The sequence below is a fragment of the Vipera ursinii genome, assembly GCF_947247035.1.
Source record: "Vipera ursinii genome assembly, chromosome: 3".
In the NCBI taxonomy this organism is placed as follows: domain Eukaryota; kingdom Metazoa; phylum Chordata; class Lepidosauria; order Squamata; family Viperidae; genus Vipera; species Vipera ursinii.
Genome location: NC_139516.1, coordinates 34,446,349 through 34,469,186, shown reverse-complemented (window position 1 = coordinate 34,469,186; position 22,838 = coordinate 34,446,349). Strand labels below are relative to the sequence as shown.

General features: G+C 37.1%; 2 protein-coding genes across 3 annotated transcripts in view; one reads left to right on the top strand and one right to left on the bottom strand.

Annotated features, from left to right (window-relative positions):
• Positions 1-22,838, top strand: part of CEPT1 (choline/ethanolamine phosphotransferase 1) — a 65,209-nt gene that overhangs the window by 37,845 nt on the left and 4,526 nt on the right. Inside the window, exons 6-9 of one of the 2 annotated variants that reach the window (XM_083358259.1) lie at positions 970-1,101; positions 5,269-5,427; positions 5,669-5,794; positions 9,452-9,548. In XM_083358259.1, the coding sequence (XP_083214385.1) occupies positions 970-1,101; positions 5,269-5,427; positions 5,669-5,794; positions 9,452-9,548 (514 nt within the window). Of the gene's footprint in view, positions 1-969; positions 1,102-5,268; positions 5,428-5,668; positions 5,795-9,451; positions 10,672-22,838 lie in introns of those variants that run through there. The other variant, XM_083358258.1, reaches the window with a different exon arrangement.
• Positions 12,236-22,838, bottom strand: part of DENND2D (DENN domain containing 2D) — a 47,042-nt gene continuing 36,439 nt past the window's right edge. The window contains exons 11-12 of the mRNA XM_083358257.1: positions 17,255-17,494; positions 12,236-17,016 (exon numbers count right to left, since the gene is read on the bottom strand). Of these exons, the coding sequence (XP_083214383.1) occupies positions 16,958-17,016; positions 17,255-17,494 (299 nt within the window). The 3' untranslated portion in view covers positions 12,236-16,957. The remainder of the gene's footprint in view (positions 17,017-17,254; positions 17,495-22,838) is intronic.

The window sequence follows — 22,838 nt, the reverse complement described above, 5'->3', positions numbered from 1 at the left end:
GGGCAGAGAGGAATGAGGATAGCAGCCTTCTTTACTACATTTCATGCCATTGTAGTCCTAGAATATTCTTGGTTTGCAATGTATTGTTGTGGCCTCTCTTCTGTTTTGTTCATCTTAACACATGCGTGATTTAAAGTCTGTAGTCTCTAATGGAAACATTTCTCCACATGACATTATTTAGTCTATAAAGACTAAATGCATGTTTTGTGTGCAAAAGGGCATAGGTTAGTTATCTTCAGACTGGTCTAAAACTCCACAGAGCCATTGCTAATATTACTGTACTGTGACATAAAGCAATATTCTTGTGAAATTAATAATTGGATGATGTAAAGGATTATAGGTGAAGCAATCATTATTATTATTATCCATTAATCATCACGCTTACAAGTAATGTAGTTCTGACTATCAGATCCTTACATGGAACAAGGCGTGCTAGCATTCCATATCAGTGCCATCTGTTTGGTTCTGTCCCGAGTACTGCAAAATGATCCATTATTGTATTCCCATACAGCTCTTTTTTTTCCTTTGTGTCTGTTTGTGACATAGAATTTTGGAGTATATCCAAAAGTCTTTTTCTCACTCTTCTGTGATTTCAGTCAGCTTTTTTCCCTGAACGTATGCAGTCAATTATTTTTATTATGTCATTTCTTACTTCAAGGACAATATCTATTATAACTTAATTAAATCTTGGTTCCTGATTATGCCAAAACAGGCATTCAAATGTTTGGTCCTTCTAGTCAGTTATTATTTGTTTTTTTTCTTAGGTAATAATAGTCACATATAGGTCTATTATTTCAATCATTATAAATAAAAAAAATTCTGAAAGGTTATTTATTCCAGAAAATTTTCTGTTCCAGAAAATTCCTGGATACAGATTTAGAAAAGTGGAATGTATTGAGTTCATTTGAAATCTAAAATAAAATTAACATGAAATATTTAAACTTTTAATATTTTTCCTTTCTCGTTAAGATTCCAGTGTTAAACATTCACATGAAAATACTTCCAGCTATTTGTACAGTAGCAGGAACCATATTCTCTTGTACAAACTACTTTGGTGTGATCTTCACAGGTGGAGTTGGCAAAAATGGATCAACCATAGCAGTAGGTGTTTTTCTGTTTTGTTTTATATTTTAGTATACATTGTTCTTCTATTTTCTCTTCTGTGTAATCCTTCCTTCCTTCCTTCCTTCCTTCCTTCCTTCCTTCCTTCCTTCCTTCCTTCCTTCCTTCCTTCCTTCCTTCCTTCCTTCCTTCCTTCCTGGCTTTTTCCAAAGGCACATAGGGGGTATCAAAAAACCCTCAGTAAAAATTAACTTATTAAAATAATAAATTCTCAACAGCATCATAACAGATTTTTAAAATTCAAAGTTCTGTGTTTTCCAATGCATCTGAACATTCAAAGCATGTCCTTCTCCTGTTCTGTCCCAGCCTACGCAAATACTGCTTAACCACTTACTAATGAGGAAAAACCCCTTTGCATCGAACAAGTCAGGACTTGATCAGATAAACTCCTTTTATTTTTACACATGGAAAAATATGGAACAAAACTCCAACCAGTCCTTTAGCTATTGAAATGACCAAGATTTAGTCTCTTGAGTTCTCAGCTGGAATGGTCAAGGTTTAAGTCACTCAAACACACATAAAGCCGATAAACCTGGTTAAATGTCCAAGAATCCTGAGGCAAGAAATACAACGAGAGAAGCACAAAGCCGTAGCACGAACGTTTGCCTTCGGCAACCAGCCCCTCCCACGTCTCTCCTCTTTATAATCCAGCCAGGGCATGGCTTCTTGGAGTTTTACTTTTCTTGGAGAGCTGCTCCACTGTCTTCTGCTGTCCTGCACACCTTTTTTCCCTGCGCATCTGTGAAGCTGGAACAGGCCCCAGCTGCTCTTCGTCTTTGCTCAGTTTTGGCCCCCAACCCAGCTGTCTCTCTGCCTGAGCATGAGTAGATGGGCCTGGTGTCACATCTAGCTCTGAGTCTTCCTGCTCCTCAGAACCTTCCACAGACTCCGATGTGACCCCAGGCAACCCTTTCCCCTCATCCAATTCATCTGACTTGGCTGCCAGATCTGCTGGCAGGTGAGGACTCACAACGTCTCCTGGATTAGATGAGAAACCAAAGTTCAGACAGAAGAGATAAGACTAGATCTCTATGGTCAGGCATAAGGTTTGTAATAAAAAAATATCCATTTCCTAGTTTCCTAGTTCTTATCAGGTGGTATTCTCGGATAGACAGGCTCTGAAGCAAAATTACTTTGGTCAATCTGATTTTATATGATTTAAAATAAAATCTTATTTTAGAATTTCTGAAATCTAATTAATAAGAACGTCTACTACATTACCAAGTAAAAGGTAAGAATATACAGTATTTAAATAAAAATTCCAACGTGACAAGAAAAGATACTTCTTTACATCTGGTTCTGCAGGTGCATCGTTTTCTATTGCAAATTTCAAACTGTCTTATAATAGTTTTTATACATCTTCATAAGGTAAAACATTCCAGTCAGATTAAAGAAAACAGCAGTTTTTGTTTGTCCACATTTCTTAGGCTACTTCAGCACCACTGATGATCGTCTAAAACTAAACTAAGACCAGTTGTCTTTGGAGCAGATTTTGTATTAATTTAGATGAGTGTTTAATAGATACAGTGGTGCTTAAAGGTTTGTGAACCCTTTTAAATGTTCAGTGTTTTGCATGTATGACCTAAAATGTTACCTATTCTCCACACAAATCCTGAAACTAGATCACCCAATTAAACAAATAAAAACACACATATTCATTTGTTTAATTAGAAAGATGGTTGAAAACTATATTTGTGTTTGGCAAAATGTGTAAAGCTCTAAGATTATCAGTTCATTTGAAGGGGAAATGAGAGTCAGGCATTTCAGTTAATGGAAAGATAATCAGGTGAGTGTAGGAAGTCCTGCCTTATTTAAAGAAAAGAATTCTGGGTACCAGTATCAAAGTCTGACCTTCACAACATATGAAAGTGTGTCATGGCTCAAACAAAGGAGATTCTCTTTGAAAAACAATTGTTGATGCTCGCCAGGCTGAAAAAGGTAACAAAATTATTTCCAAAGAGTTTGGACTCTGCAGTCCATTATCAGGTAGATCTGATAGCAATAGAGGTAATTCACACTTAGTTACTCTTCTCAAGACTGGACAAACAACCAAGATCACACCAAGAGTAAAGTGTATAATACTTTGGGAGACCTCAAAGAACCCAAGAGTGACATCTAAAGAACTAAAGCCCTCCCTTGCATTGGTGAATATGAGAATACTAAACAATGGTGTACATAGCAGGATTCTAAGGACAAAGCCACTAGTCTCTAAAAAGAACATTGCTGCCTATCTAAAATTTGTGAAAGGCTACATTGATAAGCCAGAAAGCTATTGGAACAATGTTCTGTGGAGAGATGAGACCAAAATAGAACTTTTTAGCTTGAATGAAATGCGTTATGTTTGGCAAAAAGGCAACTTTCATTCCAACATAAAAACCTTATCCTGTCTGAAAGATGGTGGTGGTCATATCATGATTCAGCCATGCTTTGCTGCCTCTGAACCAGGATGGCTCCATTATTTATGGAATTCTGAATTGTACTAGCAAATTCTACAGGAAAATAAGGGTATTATCCATAAATTCACGACCAAGAGAAAGTCGGTCATGCAACAAGATAATAATCCAAAACATAGAAATTGTACAATCAAAGAATGGTTAAAGCAAAAAGAAGTCAATGTTTTGGAAGGAAGCCCACCATCATCCCTGAGTTGACACTGTTCTATGTGGAGGTATGGGCTAAAATACTTCCACACTGATGTGCAGGGCTGATCAACAGTTATTGGAAACATTTAGTTGCAATTGTTGCCCAAGGAGGGCACACCAGTTACTTAAAGCAAGTTTACATAGTTTTACCATACACAAATATGTAGCTTTGCATGATTCTCATCAACAAATAAGTGAACAAGTATAGCATTTTGGCTGATTTGTTCACTTGTGTACTCTTTATCTAAGTTTTAGGAGTTTGTGGAAAATAGATAATGTTTTAGGCCACTTTTATGCCAAAACATTGAACATTCAAAAGGCTTCACAAGGTTTAAATACCACTGTATATTGGGAATTACATGAAATGTTTAGATTACCCCACCGTTCTCTATATAAAAAGTGTAGACAGGTGATAAGCTGAGTTTTATCAGTGCCTCCCACAATCTGCTTTGCAATCTCCAGGGTGTCTACTGATGGCACTGTTGAAGTCCAGCAACAAAATCACCAATTTCATTGAATAGGGTTTTTTCCTCCTCAAACTTCAGAGTAACTTAAGGCATCCATTTTTTGCTTTAGTCCTCCATTTCCCACTCTACACTCACATAAAAGTCGAATATGATTGTCTAGCTTGGCTTGTAGCCCTTTAAAGACCAAAAATGTAAATTTAAAATTTTATTCCTATTATCTTTCTCTTCAAAACTAAAGTCAGTGTTATTAACTCTTGAAGGTCCTCAGAGGATCTGTTTATCGTATTGCCACCAACAACCTCTTTTTTGTTTTTAAATTTACTTTTTCTCCCTTATATACATTTCTGAGATATTGTATCTAGATGTGGAATATGAAGAAAACATGATATAGTAACTTTTTATTACTTAAGTAATTTAAAATTGGTTATGTACAAGTTCACTTCATATTGGAACATAGTTACAAACCTTGCCTTATAGTCATAATTTTGTCTCTGGGTAGAGGGAGATTTTCCTAGATTAAATTTCTGAGCCTCCTCAAACATGACCTTCCATTCCCAAACTGTATTCTTCTCAGAACCCTTCTTCCTTTAGGGTATAAACTAAAGAAAATGCCTTGCACTGCCAGCCTTGGATTCGTAGCTTCTCACCCGGCCATCATGACATCTTAGATACACATTTTTCAATCATTTCTTTGGAGTTGGTTATTTATGTTTTTCTTTTAATTCTTTTTTTTTTCTTTAGTGTTATTCTGTTCAGTTTTTAAAACTAATCATCTTTAAATTGCAGAATTAAATAAATTAGATAAATGTATGTTTATTCATTCCTTGCATCTTAACTAATTATTATAGGTAATATAGTTCTTATTAGTTCTCCATTAACTTTGAAAAAGTTCAATGAGATTTAGTTATTAAAAGTATGTATGTGTGTATGTATGCATGTATGTATGTTTGACCAAAGTGTGCTCTGAAATGCTGAAAGTTGTATTTATGTTATGTGCCCAGCATTATAAATTAATATTAAATCTCTTTCCTATGTAGGGAACAAGTGTCCTTTCACCATTTCTTCATATTGGAACTGTCATTACATTAGCTGCCATGATCTACAAGAAATCTGCTGTGGAACTTTTTGAAAAACATCCTTGCCTGTATATACTGACTTTCGGGTTTGTTTCTGCTAAGATAACTAACAAACTAGTGGTAAGTATTTCCTTGTGCTTTTAACTAATTTTCTATGAAATACTTCACTATTACAGGTTTATTCTTTTTTTCTCCCAGTCCAGAATTAGTGTATATAGTGGCACTTCAACAAGGTTTATCCTATGACTGGCCATAATTCAGTACTTGAAGGGAAACATTTAATCAATGTATGTAGTTCCTTCCTCCATAGACATTACTAATTCTTATTATAAATAACAAATGCTTGTTTTTTTCTCTGTAGGTTGCTCATATGACAAAAAGCGAGATGCACCTCCACGACACAGCATTCATAGGTCCAGCACTTTTGTTCTTGGATCAATATTTTAATAGCTTCATTGACGAATACATTGTACTTTGGATTGCCTTGGTAAGTGGCAAATGCATTTTTAAGATACATATATACATCCTTGGTTTTCTAATGGCAGTGCTGGATTCATAATTATTACTATATTACTTATAAATTTGTATGCCAACCATTCTCAACAATTCTGGACAGCTCACAACAGCAAAAAAATATTATAAAATCAATATATAAAAAATAAAGATAAATGATGGCAAGCGTGATAAAGTGAAGAACCAGGTCTTCATGATTCTTTTAAACAACAGCAAAGTGGGAGCCACCTGGATCTTAAGGGAAACTTTGTTCCAAAGGGCAGGCACTGCTATAGAGAAGTCATGCTTCTGTGGTACTGAGTGGTAACATTGTTTAATTGAAGGAACCCAGAGTGCACCAACATTGCAGATGTTAGGGAGACAGCCAAGCCCTCTAATACCCAGGCCCTATGCCGTGTAGAGCTTCAAGGAAGCATCCAGAACCTTGAATCACACCCAGAAACAAACCAGTATAATTTCCCATATAGAAACACATTAAACTTGTAGTCTGTGTTTGATACTGAGAAATCATAGCTGGGTATCCTAGATCTTTTCCTTTAGCTATGTGCATTGGAAATATAACCCATATTTTTTCATCTTTTAATAAATAAGACAGTGTTCCTAAAGAGAGATAACATTTTGCAGTTCTCTTCATATCCTCTATAAGAAAATATAATTCATTTTAGCCATGTTGTCAGTTTTTTTAAATGCACTCTTTCCTTGTGGGTTTTAGTTTTTTCTTTAATGATTTTTTAATTCTTTATTCTTTTTTATTCTTTAAGATCATGTTGATATTAAAGTGTTGATAATTACTCTGATATTTCAGTCACTGATACTATTGGAGTTTTCATGTCACACATGTCATTTACTGCATAGTTAACCTATCCTTTCTCCAAACTGCTCATGACAATAGTTGCCATATTTTGTCCATGTTATAACCAAATCATGAAAGATATTCATCTGAATGATAAGGGATTTCAACATAGGTTTGCAGTTCTGTCTTGTGAAACTATACAGCTTTCATAGACCTGTGCCCACAAGTAAGAAAAGGTTGATGTTTTTGTATTGATGATGGAAATCCTCTAGCCTAGAATACCAAAGAATGCCATACCTCCAATCAAGGAAGATATAATAATAATAATAATAATAATAATAATAATAATAATAATAATAATAATAATAATAATAATAATTATTATTATTATTATTATTATTATTATTATTATTATTATTATTATTATTATTATTATTATTATTATTTTATTTATATACCGCCCTTCTCCCGAAGGACTCAGGGTGGTGAACAGGGCAAACATATAAAAGTACAAAAATACAAAAATTAAAAAAGAATTAAATGAGATGCCCAAGTTACAACAATAGATTAAAATACATTTAAAACAACAATAAAATCCAAACCCATCCCCCATCAGGCCAGGCCGGCTTGTTCGAACAAATAAGTCTTCAGATCGCGTCAGAAGGAGCGAAGGTCGGGCGCCATCCGGAGCTCAACCGGCAAACGATTCCATAAATCCGGGGCGCCCACAGAGAAGGACCTCCCCCTGGGGGCCACCAGACGACATTCTCTGATTGGTGGCACCCTGAGGAGGCCCTCTCTGTGGGAACGCACAGGGTGGAGGGAAGTTGACGCTGGCAGCAGGTCATAGAATCTAAGATTTCTACAGCTGCATTGGAACAAGAATGTTGGGGACTTTCTCCTTTTAGGAAAATATAGGGCAGGTGAGATTGGGCAGACACATCTTGAAAGCATTCCAGTTGCAAAAGGGTAAACTAAATTGGTTCATTTCAATCAAGTTGGGCTTTATTTTCTTTTGCATGAAATATCATGGGAGCATATTCTTTGAGGAACGTGCCTGCCCTGTCCTCTAGTTTAGGCCACTGGGGGACTGGATCTTTCCCAGCTCCCACTTCTGCTTTAAAATGCAAAATATATATACAGGGAGTGCAGAATTATTAGGCAAATGAGTATTTTGACCACATCATCCTCTTTATGCATGTTGTCTTACTCCAAGCTGTATAGGCTCGAAAGCCTACTACCAATTAAGCATATTAGGTGATGTGCATCTCTGTAATGAGAAGGGGTGTGGTCTAATGACATCAACACCCTGTATCAGGTGTGCATAATTATTAGGCAACTTCCTTTCCTTTGGCAAAATGGGTCAAAAGAAGGACTTGACAGGCTCAGAAAAGTCAAAAATAGTGAGATATCTTGCAGAGGGATGCAGCACTCTTAAAATTGCAAAGCTTCTGAAGCGTGATCATCGAACAATCAAGCGTTTCATTCAAAATAGTCAACAGGGTCGCAAGAAGCGTGTGGAGAAACCAAGGCGCAAAATAACTGCCCATGAACTGAGAAAAGTCAAGCGTGCAGCTGCCAAGATGCCACTTGCCACCAGTTTGGCCATATTTCAGAGCTGCAACATCACTGGAGTGCCCAAAAGCACAAGGTGTGCAATACTCAGAGACATGGCCAAGGTAAGAAAGGCTGAAAGACGACCACCACTGAACAAGACACACAAGCTGAAACGTCAAGACTGGGCCAAGAAATATCTCAAGACTGATTTTTCTAAGGTTTTATGGACTGATGAAATGAGAGTGAGTCTTGATGGGCCAGATGGATGGGCCCGTGGCTGGATTGGTAAAGGGCAGAGAGCTCCAGTCCGGCTCAGACGCCAGCAAGGTGGAGGTGGAGTACTGGTTTGGGCTGGTATCATCAAAGATGAGCTTGTGGGGCCTTTTCGGGTTGAGGATGGAGTCAAGCTCAACTCCCAGTCCTACTGCCAGTTTCTGGAAGACACCTTCTTCAAGCAGTGGTACAGGAAGAAGTCTGCATCCTTCAAGAAAAACATGATTTTCATGCAGGACAATGCTCCATCACACGCGTCCAAGTACTCCACAGCGTGGCTGGCAAGAAAGGGTATAAAAGAAGGAAATCTAATGACATGGCCTCCTTGTTCACCTGATCTGAACCCCATTGAGAACCTGTGGTCCATCATCAAATGTGAGATTTACAAGGAGGGAAAACAGTACACCTCTCTGAACAGTGTCTGGGAGGCTGTGGTTGCTGCTGCACGCAATGTTGATGGTGAACAGATCAAAACACTGACAGAATCCATGGATGGCAGGCTTTTGAGTGTCCTTGCAAAGAAAGGTGGCTATATTGGTCACTGATTTGTTTTTGTTATATTTTTGAATGTCAGAAATGTATATTTGTGAATGTTGAGATGTTATATTGGTTTCACTGGTAAAAATAAATAATTGAAATGGGTATATATTTGTTTTTTGTTAAGTTGCCTAATAATTATGCACAGTAATAGTCACCTGCACACACAGATATCCCCCTAAAATAGCTATAACTAAAAACAAACTAAAAACTACTTCCAAAAATATTCAGCTTTGATATTAATGAGTTTTTTGGGTTCATTGAGAACATGGTTGTTGTTCAATAATAAAATTAATCCTCAAAAATACAACTTGCCTAATAATTCTGCACTCCCTGTATATTTCTTTGGCGGGACAAGATAAAATTTTATTGAAAGTATCTTAATGTTTAAAACAGAGTTCAAAACCCAAAGTAAATTGTGTCAAAAGTTTTTATGTCCAAATCTCATACATGTTTATATTATCCTTTTAGATTTTTTCTCTTTTTGATTTACTCCGATACTGTGTCAGTGTCTGCAATCAAATTGCTTCCCATCTTCACATCAGTGTCTTTAAGATCACGACCTACAGTACGTATTCAAATCATCACTAGGTTGTTGTTGCAATAACCAGTAGCTGTTTTCTACAAAAGAGGATGCGGTTATATTGAGGAGTCTCCAGAAACTGCAGCAGATAGGAACAGATCTAATTTATAATAATGTTATATAGCTAATTTTGTTATGGATGACGCTCCCTAGTTAGACAGTCCTCCAATGAAAGGAGAATCCCAAGCATTCTCCAAATGTCTATATTACCAGATCCACGGGTGTGTACCTAGAGAAGCATGCAGAGAATAAGGCTTTATCTTTGTAATTACCTTGACCACAAACCAGGCTCTCAGATATCTGGATTCCAAACAACAAGAATTTCTAATACAGTTACAAGCTATAAGACTATTTGCTTTTAATTTAATTATTCTTTAAAGTGCTCATTAAATACCATCCCAGAAGTAATTATTGCCTTGAGAGACTCTGGCATCTCACTACCTTTGGTTGCTGGAATATCTTGGATTTGAGCCTAGATGACTATTCAACACTAGTTGCTGATAACCATGGTTAGTTTTTAAGAAAACAGATACTTCATGTTATTAGCATTGTCTCTGGAAGCTGGCATTTTGAAATGTTATCTTTGGAAGCAATCCACTGTGGCTGATCATCTTGTCATTGCAAATTGTACAGCCACTGTGCTTGATAAATTATTTTGTCTTTAAAAAATTCTAACCCTAATCCCTATGATGTGGGATGATTTTCAGCATGCATTATAGTGTTATCTGTCAATTTATTTTTTAAAATAAACACTTTAAAATAAATTTTGTTTTTTTCAGTGGAAAGTCTATACAAAATTTACAGTTACTTTTTGTATAAAATTTATGCAAAAATATTTCTGTTTAATAAATGAAAATTCTCATAACTATAACCCTTGTGATCTTATGTTTTGATCAATAGGCAAAATGTTAATTTGAATTGTTAAGAGTATATTTGTGCAGTTGAACTATATTAGCATTATGGAATCAAAACCCTAGACCCTAAGCAAATAAGGCTCATTGCAGTGTTTCTTGCATAAATAGTATATATATACAGTATGGGACCCCACCAAAATAAGTGTCACCCTGCTAGCAAGAGAGATGCACTGATAATTATGCATTTCAGGAAAGGGAAAAAATGATGCAGGCATATATATTCATAAGTAATGGATGATACTATCCTACATACTTGTAATCCTACATACTTGGGTTACTTCCTGCCCTATTTAATATTGAGTCAAATGTAAACAAGAAAGAAATTAGTAAAAATTATCTGAGAAATAATACATACCAGATAAACACCAAGTTTATAATGATACCATTTTATATAACATTTGTCTAGCTATACTCAGTGAGGTTTACCAGATTTTGAAGTCTATTTAAATACCTGCTGTCTTGGACAGGCTATTATCCAACAAATGTTGATGCAAAAATATTGACAGTGACTCTAGCATGTAGATTATAGACACTGTTTCTCAGATTTTCCAACGCATAGGGCCCAGTTTAATAAAAGGTTGCCAAGCATTTGATATTATATTACTGGCATTCTGGATATGTATTCACAAAAAAATGAAATAAATTGAAATTAGTGGTGGTTTTTACCCTCAATAGTATACGTCTGCATACACTTCTGTGGTACTTTCTTTCTTGTATTCCATGATAATTTTCATTGTATTCCAAGTAGCTTCCATATTCTTTTGCCTTTGTTTCTATTTTCTATTCATCCTTTTATAAGATCAGTCTGTTATAATTCTTTTTTCTTGCTGAACTCTTACTTCCTTTGTCTGCAGTCCTACTTTCACTCTCTTTTCTTCTTCCACATGTTTTTCCTCAAAATCCTTTCTTGACACTACCAAAAAGCGGTCAGTCTCACATTCAGAACTTCTCAACACCCAGGCATCCTTCACTATTAATTCATGCTTTTATTTTTTGCAATTTGTTCATATGAGTAGACTTATTTAAATGATATATTTGAAACAATCTTATTTTATAATAGCTATACTTAATCTTTTACACTCAGTCATGTGGGCTTCTCATGGATGCATTTTACCTCGTTCTGCTTTTAAATTTGATATTGGATCATTGTTTTATTTTATTAAACAAACAGACTATTTCAAGAAAACAGCTAGAAATGAACACAAACGGTTATGATAGCCTAATAATATAATATAGATATATTTATATCCATTTTAAGATAAAGAGCACTATGTAGAGTGCAGAAAAGAAGTAATAGTCAACAAAATGTAAAGGCACAAAATAAGGAAATATAAATAAAGTGAGTAGGATTCTTAACAATTGATTTAGGTTCATTTTTAACAAACTAAATTCATAAATGAATATTCCCTTGGAATAACTATTTCCAGATATTTAAAAGAATTCAAGGGGCAGTTAAAAACCCCAGTTAAGTTTTGAAAACATTGAGTTGTTCCAAAAGAAATTTGAATTGTCTAAACTTGCAAAACAGTACAGTAAAACTTTTAAATATCACCATTTACTCCAGCTGATTAAGTAGTCTGATGGTTTATATATGTTTGTATTGTTTACATCAGATGCATCTTTTGTGTAATGATGTAATTGTGTCAATGGCGTAATTACATCATTATTCAAATGAAATAAAATGACATAAATTGGAGCAAATTACAGTTTTGATTTAACAGGCATTTATGAATAATAGACATTCCCATTCCCCAAATAGTCCTTTGAACTGAGATTTTATTGTGTATTCAATTAAACTTTTTTGCAATCTTGACAGTTTCACATTAGCGACAGTACTGGGATGTGTTTTAAATAATTCTAAGTCGATAGTATTCTTTGAATTAACATTTAAAAGAGTATTGTATAATAAAGCTGGATAGAGGATTTTTTTTTAAAAAAACCCTCTAACGAAGAACTGGAGTATCCCATATTAACAAAGCAATGGCTAACGATCAACAAATATTAAGTGTATTTCTTATCTTAGGATCAGACTAATTCAGCAAACATGTTTAGTGGACAACAAAGAGAAGGGGTTAAAACAGTTGGCTTGAGAAAAGATTTATTTATATGATAAGAGGCTTGTCCACTATTGCCCTGTTTTTGTTCAATATTCTTAAGTGAATTAATAAATATTACAAAGATCACAGTGTTTAAAGATGTGAATGTGACTCTGAATTATGTACAAAAACTTTGAATTTATCACTGTGGATTTATAGATGTAATAAGCATGGGAAGGATAGCCAGCCAAAAGGTTACTCTTCAATACTGTATTGGAAAGATGGTGGAACCCCAGTATTTAAAGTCCACATTGCCAATATAATATGCCTTCCTATTTAATAATTTCTCATCTAACAATGTAGTGCAGGGGTGTTAAACTGCTGGCCCGCAGGCTGGACATATCATGAAGAAACCGTGCCCACCCCATTGCTGGCAATGGGGAAAAAGCTCTTGATACGTCACGTGACATCACGTGATGTCATGAGTTTGACGTCTGATGTAGTGGAAAGATTGATTATACTGTTCTGCGCAGTCAGTTTAAAGGCATGCTTGTATGTAGAAAGAGATATAATTATATAATTATGTTTTCTTTTTTTTCACAGCATGTATTTTTTATCATAAAAAAATCTTTGGGTGGAGGGTGCACCCCCCTCTGGAGTTGTACTTTAAATTGTCTAGTTGCAGATGGCACTGTTTTTCTCCTGTCTGTAAAAGAATTTGGACATTCTTTACATAATTCAGAATAAGAATACTAGAAACTGCTAAGTTCTATTCCTATATAATTGTGAATAGAGCTTTGTACTTCATGGCTGCTCTAAGACGGTTCCATAGCTGAAGAACCTGAAAATTTTATAAGAGACATTAATTTTCCTGTAAACAATATAAGCTTAATAACTTGTCCTGTCAGAGGACTTGACTTGTACACACTTATTAAATTAACTTATTAAAAACTGTGTCTTAAAAAGTACGTTTTGTTAACTTTGACATGACATTCAACTTTTCTGACGGACAAAATCGCTCAGATCCGGGCCGGTTTGGACTCTGACTGGGTGGAGTCTGACGTGGAGGAATCGGACGGTCCTGAGCATGTTATCTGGACTGAGTTCGATCCTGTTTCCCCTGATGATGTGGACAGGATCTTGGGGAGGCTGAGCTCCACCACTTGTTTGTTGGATCCGTGCCCCTCCTGGCTGGTTTATGCGGCTCGGGAGGGGACACGAGGCTGGTTCCAGGCAGTAATAACTGCTTCTTTGAAAGAGGGCATCTTCCCCGCTGCCTTGAAGGAGGCGGTGGTGAGACCCCTCCTCAAAAAGCCTGCCCTGGACCCAGCTGTTTTAAATAACTATCGTCCAGTCTCCAACCTTCGCTTTCTGTCAAAGGTTGTCGAGAGCGTGGTGGCACATCAGCTTCCTCTGTTCCTTGAGGAAAATGATTATCTGGAACCGTACCAATCGGGTTTCAGGCCCGGTCACAGCACGGAGATGGCACTGGTCGCGCTGGTGAATGATCTCTGGCGGGCTCGGGACAGGGGTTGCTCCTCTGTCCTAGTCCTATTAGATCTCTCAGCGGCTTTCGATACCATCGACCATGGTATCCTACTGCGACGGCTCAGGGGGCTGGGAGTGGGAGGCACCGGTGGTTCTCCTGTCTCTTGGGCCGCTCGCAGTCGGTGTTGACGGGAGGGCAGAGATCCACCTCGAGGCCTCTCACTTGTGGAGTCCCTCAGGGGTCGGTTCTCTCGCCCCTCCTGTTCAACATCTATATGAAGCCGCTGGGCGAGGTCATTCGTGGTTTCGGGGTGGGGTATCATCAGTATGCTGATGATACCCAACTTTTTCTCTCCTCCCCGAACCAACCCAGCAATGCCCTCACCGTGATGTCCCATTGCCTGGAGGCGGTCCAGGTCTGGATGGGGAGAAACAGGCTTCGTTTCAATCCTGCCAAGATTGAGTGGCTTTACATATCGGCATCTCGGGCTAACCAAACTATTCCACCTTTAATTATGGGGGGTGAGGTGCTACCCCCCATTGATAGGGCTCGCAACTTGCGCGTCCTCCTGGACTCACAGCTGAACTTTGAAGATCATATAGGAGCCATGACCAGGGGAGCTTTTGCCCAGGTTCGCCTGGTGCGCCAGTTGCGACCCTACCTGGACCAAGATGCCCTATGCACAGTCACTCATGCGCTCGTGACCTCCCGTTTAGACTACTGCAACGCTCTCTACATGGGGCTGCCCTTGAGGACCACTCGGAGGCTTCAGCTGGTGCAGAATGCGGCCGCACGAGTTGTGATGGGGGTTTCCCGATACTCCCATGTAACACCTCTACTCCGTGAGCTGCATTGGCTTCTGATTGCCCTCCGGGTGAGATTCAAGGTGCTGGTAATGACCTATAAAGCCCTAAATGGCTTGGGTCCAGGATATTTGAGGGAACACCTGCTGCCAGCATCAAGCTCCCTTCGTCCAGTGCGCTCGCAGAAAGAGGGTCTTCTCAGGGTGCCGCCGGTAAAAGATTGCCAGCGGATAACACCCAGGGGGAGGGCCTTTTCTGTGGGTGCGCCTGCCCTCTGGAACCAGTTGACTGTGGAGCTCAGGACTGCCCCTGACCTACATTCATTCCGCCGAGACCTGAAGACTTGGCTCTTTGAGCTCTCTGACCCAGGCTGAGAATTTTAACTGGGTTTTATTTTCAGGGATAATTTAATCTTTTATTTGTCTTTTAACTTTGTATTTTGTATTGGTATGATTTTAAAATGCCCTGTAAACCGCCCTGAGTCCTTCGGGAAAGGGCGGTATATAAATCTAATAAAATCTAAAAATCTAAAATCTAAACTTTATCTATACCACATTTGTTGAACTCAATAGCAATAACTGGTATGCAACAAAAACATGTCTACCAAGACCAAGCCTTACATACTCAAATCCTAAACTCTGACAACACCTATTGTCCCCTCCCACTGCTTATTTTTTTTCCTTTTTTTATTTTCCACCTTTTGTAAAGATATGGTATTACTTATTTATTCTCGGGGCAAAACATGTTGGGCAAATTGGAAAGTAGCAGATTTGGTCAATCCAGTCTTCTCCAGGCTAATCCTTACTTGCATTCTCAATTTCAGCATAGTGACAAAATATTTCAAGGAGAGCAAAGACGACCTTTCTATCTTTAGAAAAGATAGGCAAAATCTACAGCTCCTGGGATAACTCTCTTAAAGATCAGAGATTTATATCTTTATATTAGAACCATTCTACTCATTGTTTATATTAGTATTTGTAACATACAAAGTGCTTAAGAGATAAACTAAGGCAACTGTGTTAGATTTTGGTTCTTACCATCTGTAACTAATCTAGCTAACCAACAGATTGTTGAAGTCACTAAAAATCTGGAGGACATATAGTCAACCATCCTGGAAATGAACCGTGGATGTAGGAAATTGATTCCCCCCCCTAACTAAATGATATCTTTAATATTTTCCAAATTAGCACTGGAAATTCAGGACTTAGGCTCATAAGAATTTCATTGTAAATAGGAACAAATATGTCTGATTAACTATTCACTGGCAGTAACCTGTTCTAACTGTGACGCTACAATGCCACTTACGATGCTAGGAACATCAACAGTCCCTCAAAGATAGCATCCTAGAGTTTGCTTGTTTTCCTGGATCTCCAATGTTCAGTGCAAGAATGTGTATCTCCCAATTCATTGATAATATTTTATAGTGGTAGAACGGGTCAAACTGGGTGGACTTTACTAAGTTGACATGGTCACTGGGGATCTGTTTGCTTTTCTATTTCTTTATTCCTATGCTCTTCAACTTATTCTTTAATCCAATATTGTGGTTCCACTTCCCTCCTTTAAATTGTTTAGTAAGAGAAATTTCATGTGGCACTGGGACAAGCATTCCTGCTTAAAACATAGCAAAGTATAGAATGTATATAGAAATCTAACATCCATTTTATAATCCCATCAAGTACAAACATTCAACATAAGATCTTTGGCCTGGAAACCAATTTAATGAGAATAAAAATGTTTTCGATGAATGTAATTGTCTCACTATTTCCACTATATTCTCTGTCTTATGCATTGTTTACTGCATCAGACAAAATTTCCAAAAAATGTAGAATCCTATTATCAAAATAGGATTGTTTGATAATACAGTTTTTAAGCTGCCATTCCTTCTGTGGAACTGCAGCTTTGTCAGTTGGACTACAAAATTTCAGGCAAGTAAAGAGCAGCATGTAATGCCAACCAGAAGAAAAAGGAAAATGTAGAAAACAGTGCCCAAGGCTCCCCATGACTTTTCATGGTTTACGTGCAAAGCACAAGTACTACCAGGACAGCTAACAATACCAACGGTATCTTTCACGTATGGACCTAATCCAGGTAGATGATCAATTGAAGATCTGCCTATCTCCTAGGGACCAATCTTCTCTTATGAAGCAAAGATTCAGGAGAGTCTCCTGTATTTCTTTTCTTGATATTCATTTAATTTCTGCTGAAAATATCCTGCAGTTAAAACAAAAAGGGCATTAGTAAGAATAACAATAAGATAGTAATAAATATATAGAACATAGAATAAAAGGGTTGGAAGGGACCTCCTCCTCTCACACTTGGCATATTTAGTTTTGTTCACATATCAGACCCTGGTCTGAGAAGTTTCTGCTAGCTGAGCTATCCTCTCTTCGTGGTGAGAATGTAATGTTAAGGCAAAAAAGTACATGGCCACTATGGCCTAGGAATTTACCTTCTATGCACTTCTTGCTTTTTTCTGCTTCTTGAATAAATAATGAGAACATTTGAGTCTTGACGAATTTTTTCACAAATCTGCGGTTGGTCTTAGAGGTGAGAGCCTTGCAAAATGATTGTTCTTGGAAGCTGCCTGTGCCATTTCTGCTCCATTTGATATGTGCTGGATAGTGACCAATCATCCTCACAAAGAATTGAATAAAGGTGTCCGAGACATGTGCATTGAATTCCTCAGATGCTTGAAAAAGAAGAGGAGAGAGTGCATATCTTCAGGTCAACAGAAATATTTTCTCTATCTTAAAACTTGAACTACTACTTAAGAAAATTCTACAAACCACAATAACTGGGGCATTGACAGACCTATCACATGGAAGCCAATTTAGAATGCCCTCATATAAGTGCCATCAAATAAAAAATTGTGTAGAATGCCTCAAATGAAGATTTGAGGTGTTTTCTGAATTATGAAACTAGTCACCCTTTTCAATCAGATATGCAGTTTTAAAATTTTAATAAGCACATTACACCCATTCATTAACAACAATAATCTAGTGATGCTAAAGTGCCTCAGAGTGCCAGGATAGTTGGTGAGGATAATGGAAGGTTCCCGAACATAAGAATTGAGGGGTCTGGATTTTGGAACAGGGCTGCTGTTGCGGGAATAGAGGCAGGCCAAAGTATTATAGTGGTGATAGGCATCTGGAGATCTGGTAGGAGATGGAATAGGTTAAAAAGCTAAGAAAATACTAATATGAATAAACACATGGCTGGAAAAGAAAGATTTTGCTTGCTTTGCCAGTTTGCTAATGTAGAAAAATGATTTAGCTTTAAAAATTAAAAGCCAGAACAAGTCCTAAAGAATCTTAAGTTGAAAAGTTATATGAACAGACAAAAAGGTTGTCCTCAATATACAGTCCATCCATAACTACATCATAAAGTACCCCAGGCCAATCAATATTTTATTCCAAACTTCCACTAAAACTTAACAAACCTTCTTACCTATTACAGTTTTATAAAATACTATTCATTTATTGTTCAATTGCTTACTGTTTATCATCCACTCCCATTCAACATGGCTGAGGGTATCTTGAACTGGACTGTGTTGTTATTATTCCAAGACCTCGTAAATTATGCTATGTTTCTACTGGCAAAATATAATGTCTGTACATACAGCATCATGTAGCATATATAACTAGCAAATACATCTGTAATTTCAAAATATGAAACAAAGCTGACTTAACTGACAAATTCTTTTCTAAATTCCTAGAAATTTTAAAAACAAATTCACTGGAAGCAACTGTGTCTACCAAATTAAAAAAACACCAAGAGCTGTTTTACACCATGACATGTCTAGAATGCTTTTTTGTTTGTTACTTGGCCTCTACTCTTGACAAAGCTGGCACTATTTAGCAAATTTTCTACATAGTGCGTCATTCTTGCTAAATGCACAGTTTCCTAGTTACTGATACATAATGTAACTCTTGATGTAATTTATGAAGGCAACTAAGCATTTCTGTTTTCATATTACTATGGACAATAATCTTACTCCCAGCCATCATTAGATACCTTATATACAAATCTTTCAAAGATCAATGTAATTGTTGCAAAACATGTTTTAGTTACTTTAAACATCTAAGCCATTCTGATGGTATTACTCACGTAAAAGCCTGTAATTCCAAATATTGATCTGGGTAATGAAATCAACTAATCTGCCCTTACACTTGATGGAGAACTGAAAGAGTAGAGTAGAGTAGAGTAGAGTAGAGTAGAGTAGAGTAGAGTAGAGTAGAATAGAATAGAATAGAATAGAATAGAATAGAATAGAATAGAATAGAATAGAATAGAATAGAATAGAATAGAATAGAATAGAATAGAATAGAATAGAATAATTGATTTTCTAGGATCATAACATTTTACTATACACAACATTGTTTTTAGATCTTGCAATGCCCTTATTCTACAAATCATTGCCATATACACTATTACTACATAGCAGTTATCTCAATAACGTTATTTCTGCTTCACTGGGAATATACTGTGCAAGAAATCTGAGCATCCCACTAATGGCATATTACGTTTTTAATTACTTCTGATGAAATAGTCAAGTATCTCATTCACCTTAGATTGGATATTATCTAAGTTAAATTTATCATTCTCCTATTGGGCTCTTTCCATCACTATCTTCAATATGTCATCATCTTCCCACATGAAGAAACCTATAATCGTAATATCTAACATAACATGAGCATCAGCTATGTCACCAAACATTTCATTATTTTTCTGCTGAAATACTTCAGCAATACACTAAAAGACTAAAATATTTATCTTGTTACTTTAGTGAAATGTTATCCATTTATTTACAGTATTTTTGTACAAGTGTGTTCTGTACCAGCCTGCCACTGGCCCTGCAGAAAAGGCAGGGACAACCCCTTTTACAAGAAGACAAGAGGCTGGAATTAAGCCTGCCAAATTTATTGATACAAACAAGACACGAACCAAGAAACAGGAGCTTTTCAAGCGGTTGCCTTCAGCAAACCAGCCCTCCCACGCATTCCCCTTTTATACAGTTCAGGGCGTGGCTTCTCTCTGCCTCCTTTCGAGGTGCCCCATTGCCTTCCTCTGTTTACTCCTGATTGACTGCCTCCTGTGTCGGGCGTCCTTGAACAGGGCCAGCTGTGGGTCATCTTCATCCACGCTGTCAGGCTCACACAGCTGGGTCTCCGTCGTGACCAGGTGGGAGGGGCCTGGCTGAGGGCTCTCATTAGCAAGATCTTCAACCCCCTCAGCAAGCTCTTCAACACCCCCCTCCTCCTCTGAGTCGTCCGACCCAACTGCCGAACCCACAGGCTGACCCTGAATCACAACAAACTGATTCCACAAACATTTTCTGAAGTTTATAAGAGTATGTGTAACAGGAGACTTCTGGTTTGTTCGCCAACGGACAACTGGAAAAAGCTGGAGCTCCGGCTTTCCAGTCCGGTTTCTCTTCACCCAGCAACCCTTAAAGGGTCGGAAAGTTGCCCTGGAGGGGCAACGAAGAAGGAAGGACACTCCAGGAGCTCAGATCAGGCGGCGGCCAATTGGAGTGGACTGAAGACCCCTCTGAAAAGGCAGAGGAAAGGCTGCCAGGTGAGCCGAAGCAGCCCAAGTCATCTCCAGCCAGAAGGGAAGCACCGCAAAAAATAGCTGTCAACTGTGTGCTGAGGCTAGGTGAGCCAGAATTTTCTTTCCTTCTCCTTGTGGATTATAAAACATTGAGCTCCTGATGGGAAAGAGCTGAAAAGTAAAGACCCCCAGAAGGACTAATTTAAAAGTGGGAAGCAATTACCAAGAGGAGAAAGTGGTTTTTTTAAAAGAATATGGGACATTGATAAATAAGCAGAGGAGGACATCTAGTGGTGAAAGAAGAAACAACAGCACTAATAAATAGGGGGGGGAGAAAAGGAGGAGGAAATGGAGAAAATGTTTTCATAACAATGACCTTGAAGAGACACCTGCAAATAACAAAAGTGCCTTGTTGTGAGATTGCAAGGGAAAAGCCTTTTTAGAGTTACTTCTGTTGACTTTGGCTAAACTTAAACAGATACTGTTTTGGTTTTAGACTGTGAGCTGTAAAATGAGTTCATCAAACATTACCACACTTATGAAGAAAACCTCTTCTGCACCCTCTGTAGGACATTCTAGTCCAACAACACAGGGATCTACTGAAGCAATGCTGCAACATGAGAAAATAAGCACTGCCCAAAGCGAAACACAGAGCTCATTAAAACTGATTCAAGAGATGCAAAAGAAATCATGAAGAGACGCAAAGTAAACTTGAGAAAGTAAATCAAGAAATCCTGGATATAAAGGCAAAATTTGAAGCTCAAAATCAAATGATAATGAAAAATGAACAAAGAATTCAGAAAGTGGAAGAAAAATCAGAGGACATTGATAAATTATACAAATATATTATATTATACAAATATAATAAATGAAATGAAATGAAATGAAATAAAAAGATGGAAATGTTATTACAAGAAAATGAAAAATTAGAACAAGTAAACCAAGACTTAGAGGGGCCAATCAAGATCTTAGAAATGGAAAAGGCGGAAAACTATTTGAGATTTCAAAATATCCTTGAGGACAGAGAAGAAAACATAGCAGTGGTGATTATTGACATCCTGGTAGAGGCTTTAAAGGCAGATACGAGGAGAAATTCAAATGGAGGTCCATGAAATATTTTGCATGAACTCAAGCTATGCAACAAGAAACAAACTGCCCAGAGAAGTATATGTAAGGTTCATAAAAAAGACAAGAGATGAAGTACTGAGAAAAGTCAGAGATGAGCCAATAAAATATAAAAATAAAGAAATTGTGGTTTTAAAGCAGATACCTAAGAGAGTAAGAGATACTCGAAGACACTACCATTTCTTAACTACAAAGCAGATTGCCAAAGGCATAAACTTCAGATTGCTGATGCCAGAAGGCATTTTAATAAATTGGAACAATGCAAGATATTGATTGGATTCAGTATGAAAAGCAGAAGATTTTGAAGTAAGTAATAGAGCAATTTTAGATGGAGTGAAACAAAGACAAGGGGAGAGTAAGGAGCAGAAGCAAACAGAAAAAATGACTCAAGGAGCAACTACACAAACAGGAGAACAGAAAGATGATCAAGAGGGCAAAGATGAAGGACTTGTCAGAGAACAGAGGATTACTAGATCAACTAGACCTAAAAATAAATAATGGAAATAGAGAAAGAAAATGGATTTTTTTCAGTAAATATAAGTCGACTAAACTCCCCATCAAAAAGAAATAGTTTTCAGGAAATTACAAAAAATGAATATAGATATAATTTGTCTGCAAGAAACACATATAAAAGAACAGAATCATAAATTATTGGAATATCCAAAAATTGGGAAACTTTATCACACATCAGCACCTCAGAAAAAAACAGGGGCCATATTTATTAAAGAGACGATTCTAAATTGGTATATTCGGATAAAGAAGGAAGAATCTTAATGGTAGAAATATATCTGCAGCAAAAGCAAACACTGCTAGTGGCAATTTATGCACCAAACAACAATCAAGAAGAATTTTATAAAAACCTACCCAGAAAAATAATAGAAATGGGGTACCAAAATATTTGTTTAGTAGGAGATTTTAACGCGATAGTAAACGGAAAAATTGACTATAAAAGCAATAAAACAGGAAAAATTGGAAGATTATCCAGGACATTTTTTATATGGCGGAGGAAATTGGAATCCAAGATGTCTAGAGGAAGATCAACCCACAAAAACTACAATACACCTTTTATTCAAACAGCCAAAAATCTTGGTCAAGAATTGATATGATTTGGATGACTGCCGACGTGAGAATGAACATGCAGGATATTGAGATAGAAATAGGGATATGGGCAGACCATAATCCCCTGAAAGTGACTTGGAAATGAATACAAAAAAAGATCAAGATGGACTTTAAATCAATCTATATTAATTCATAGAGAATTCATAGAGCTAGCAAAAAAAGAAATGGATTTTTTTTTCAAAGAAAATTAAAAAAAGATACATTACAAAATGTATGGGATACAGCTAAAGCATACT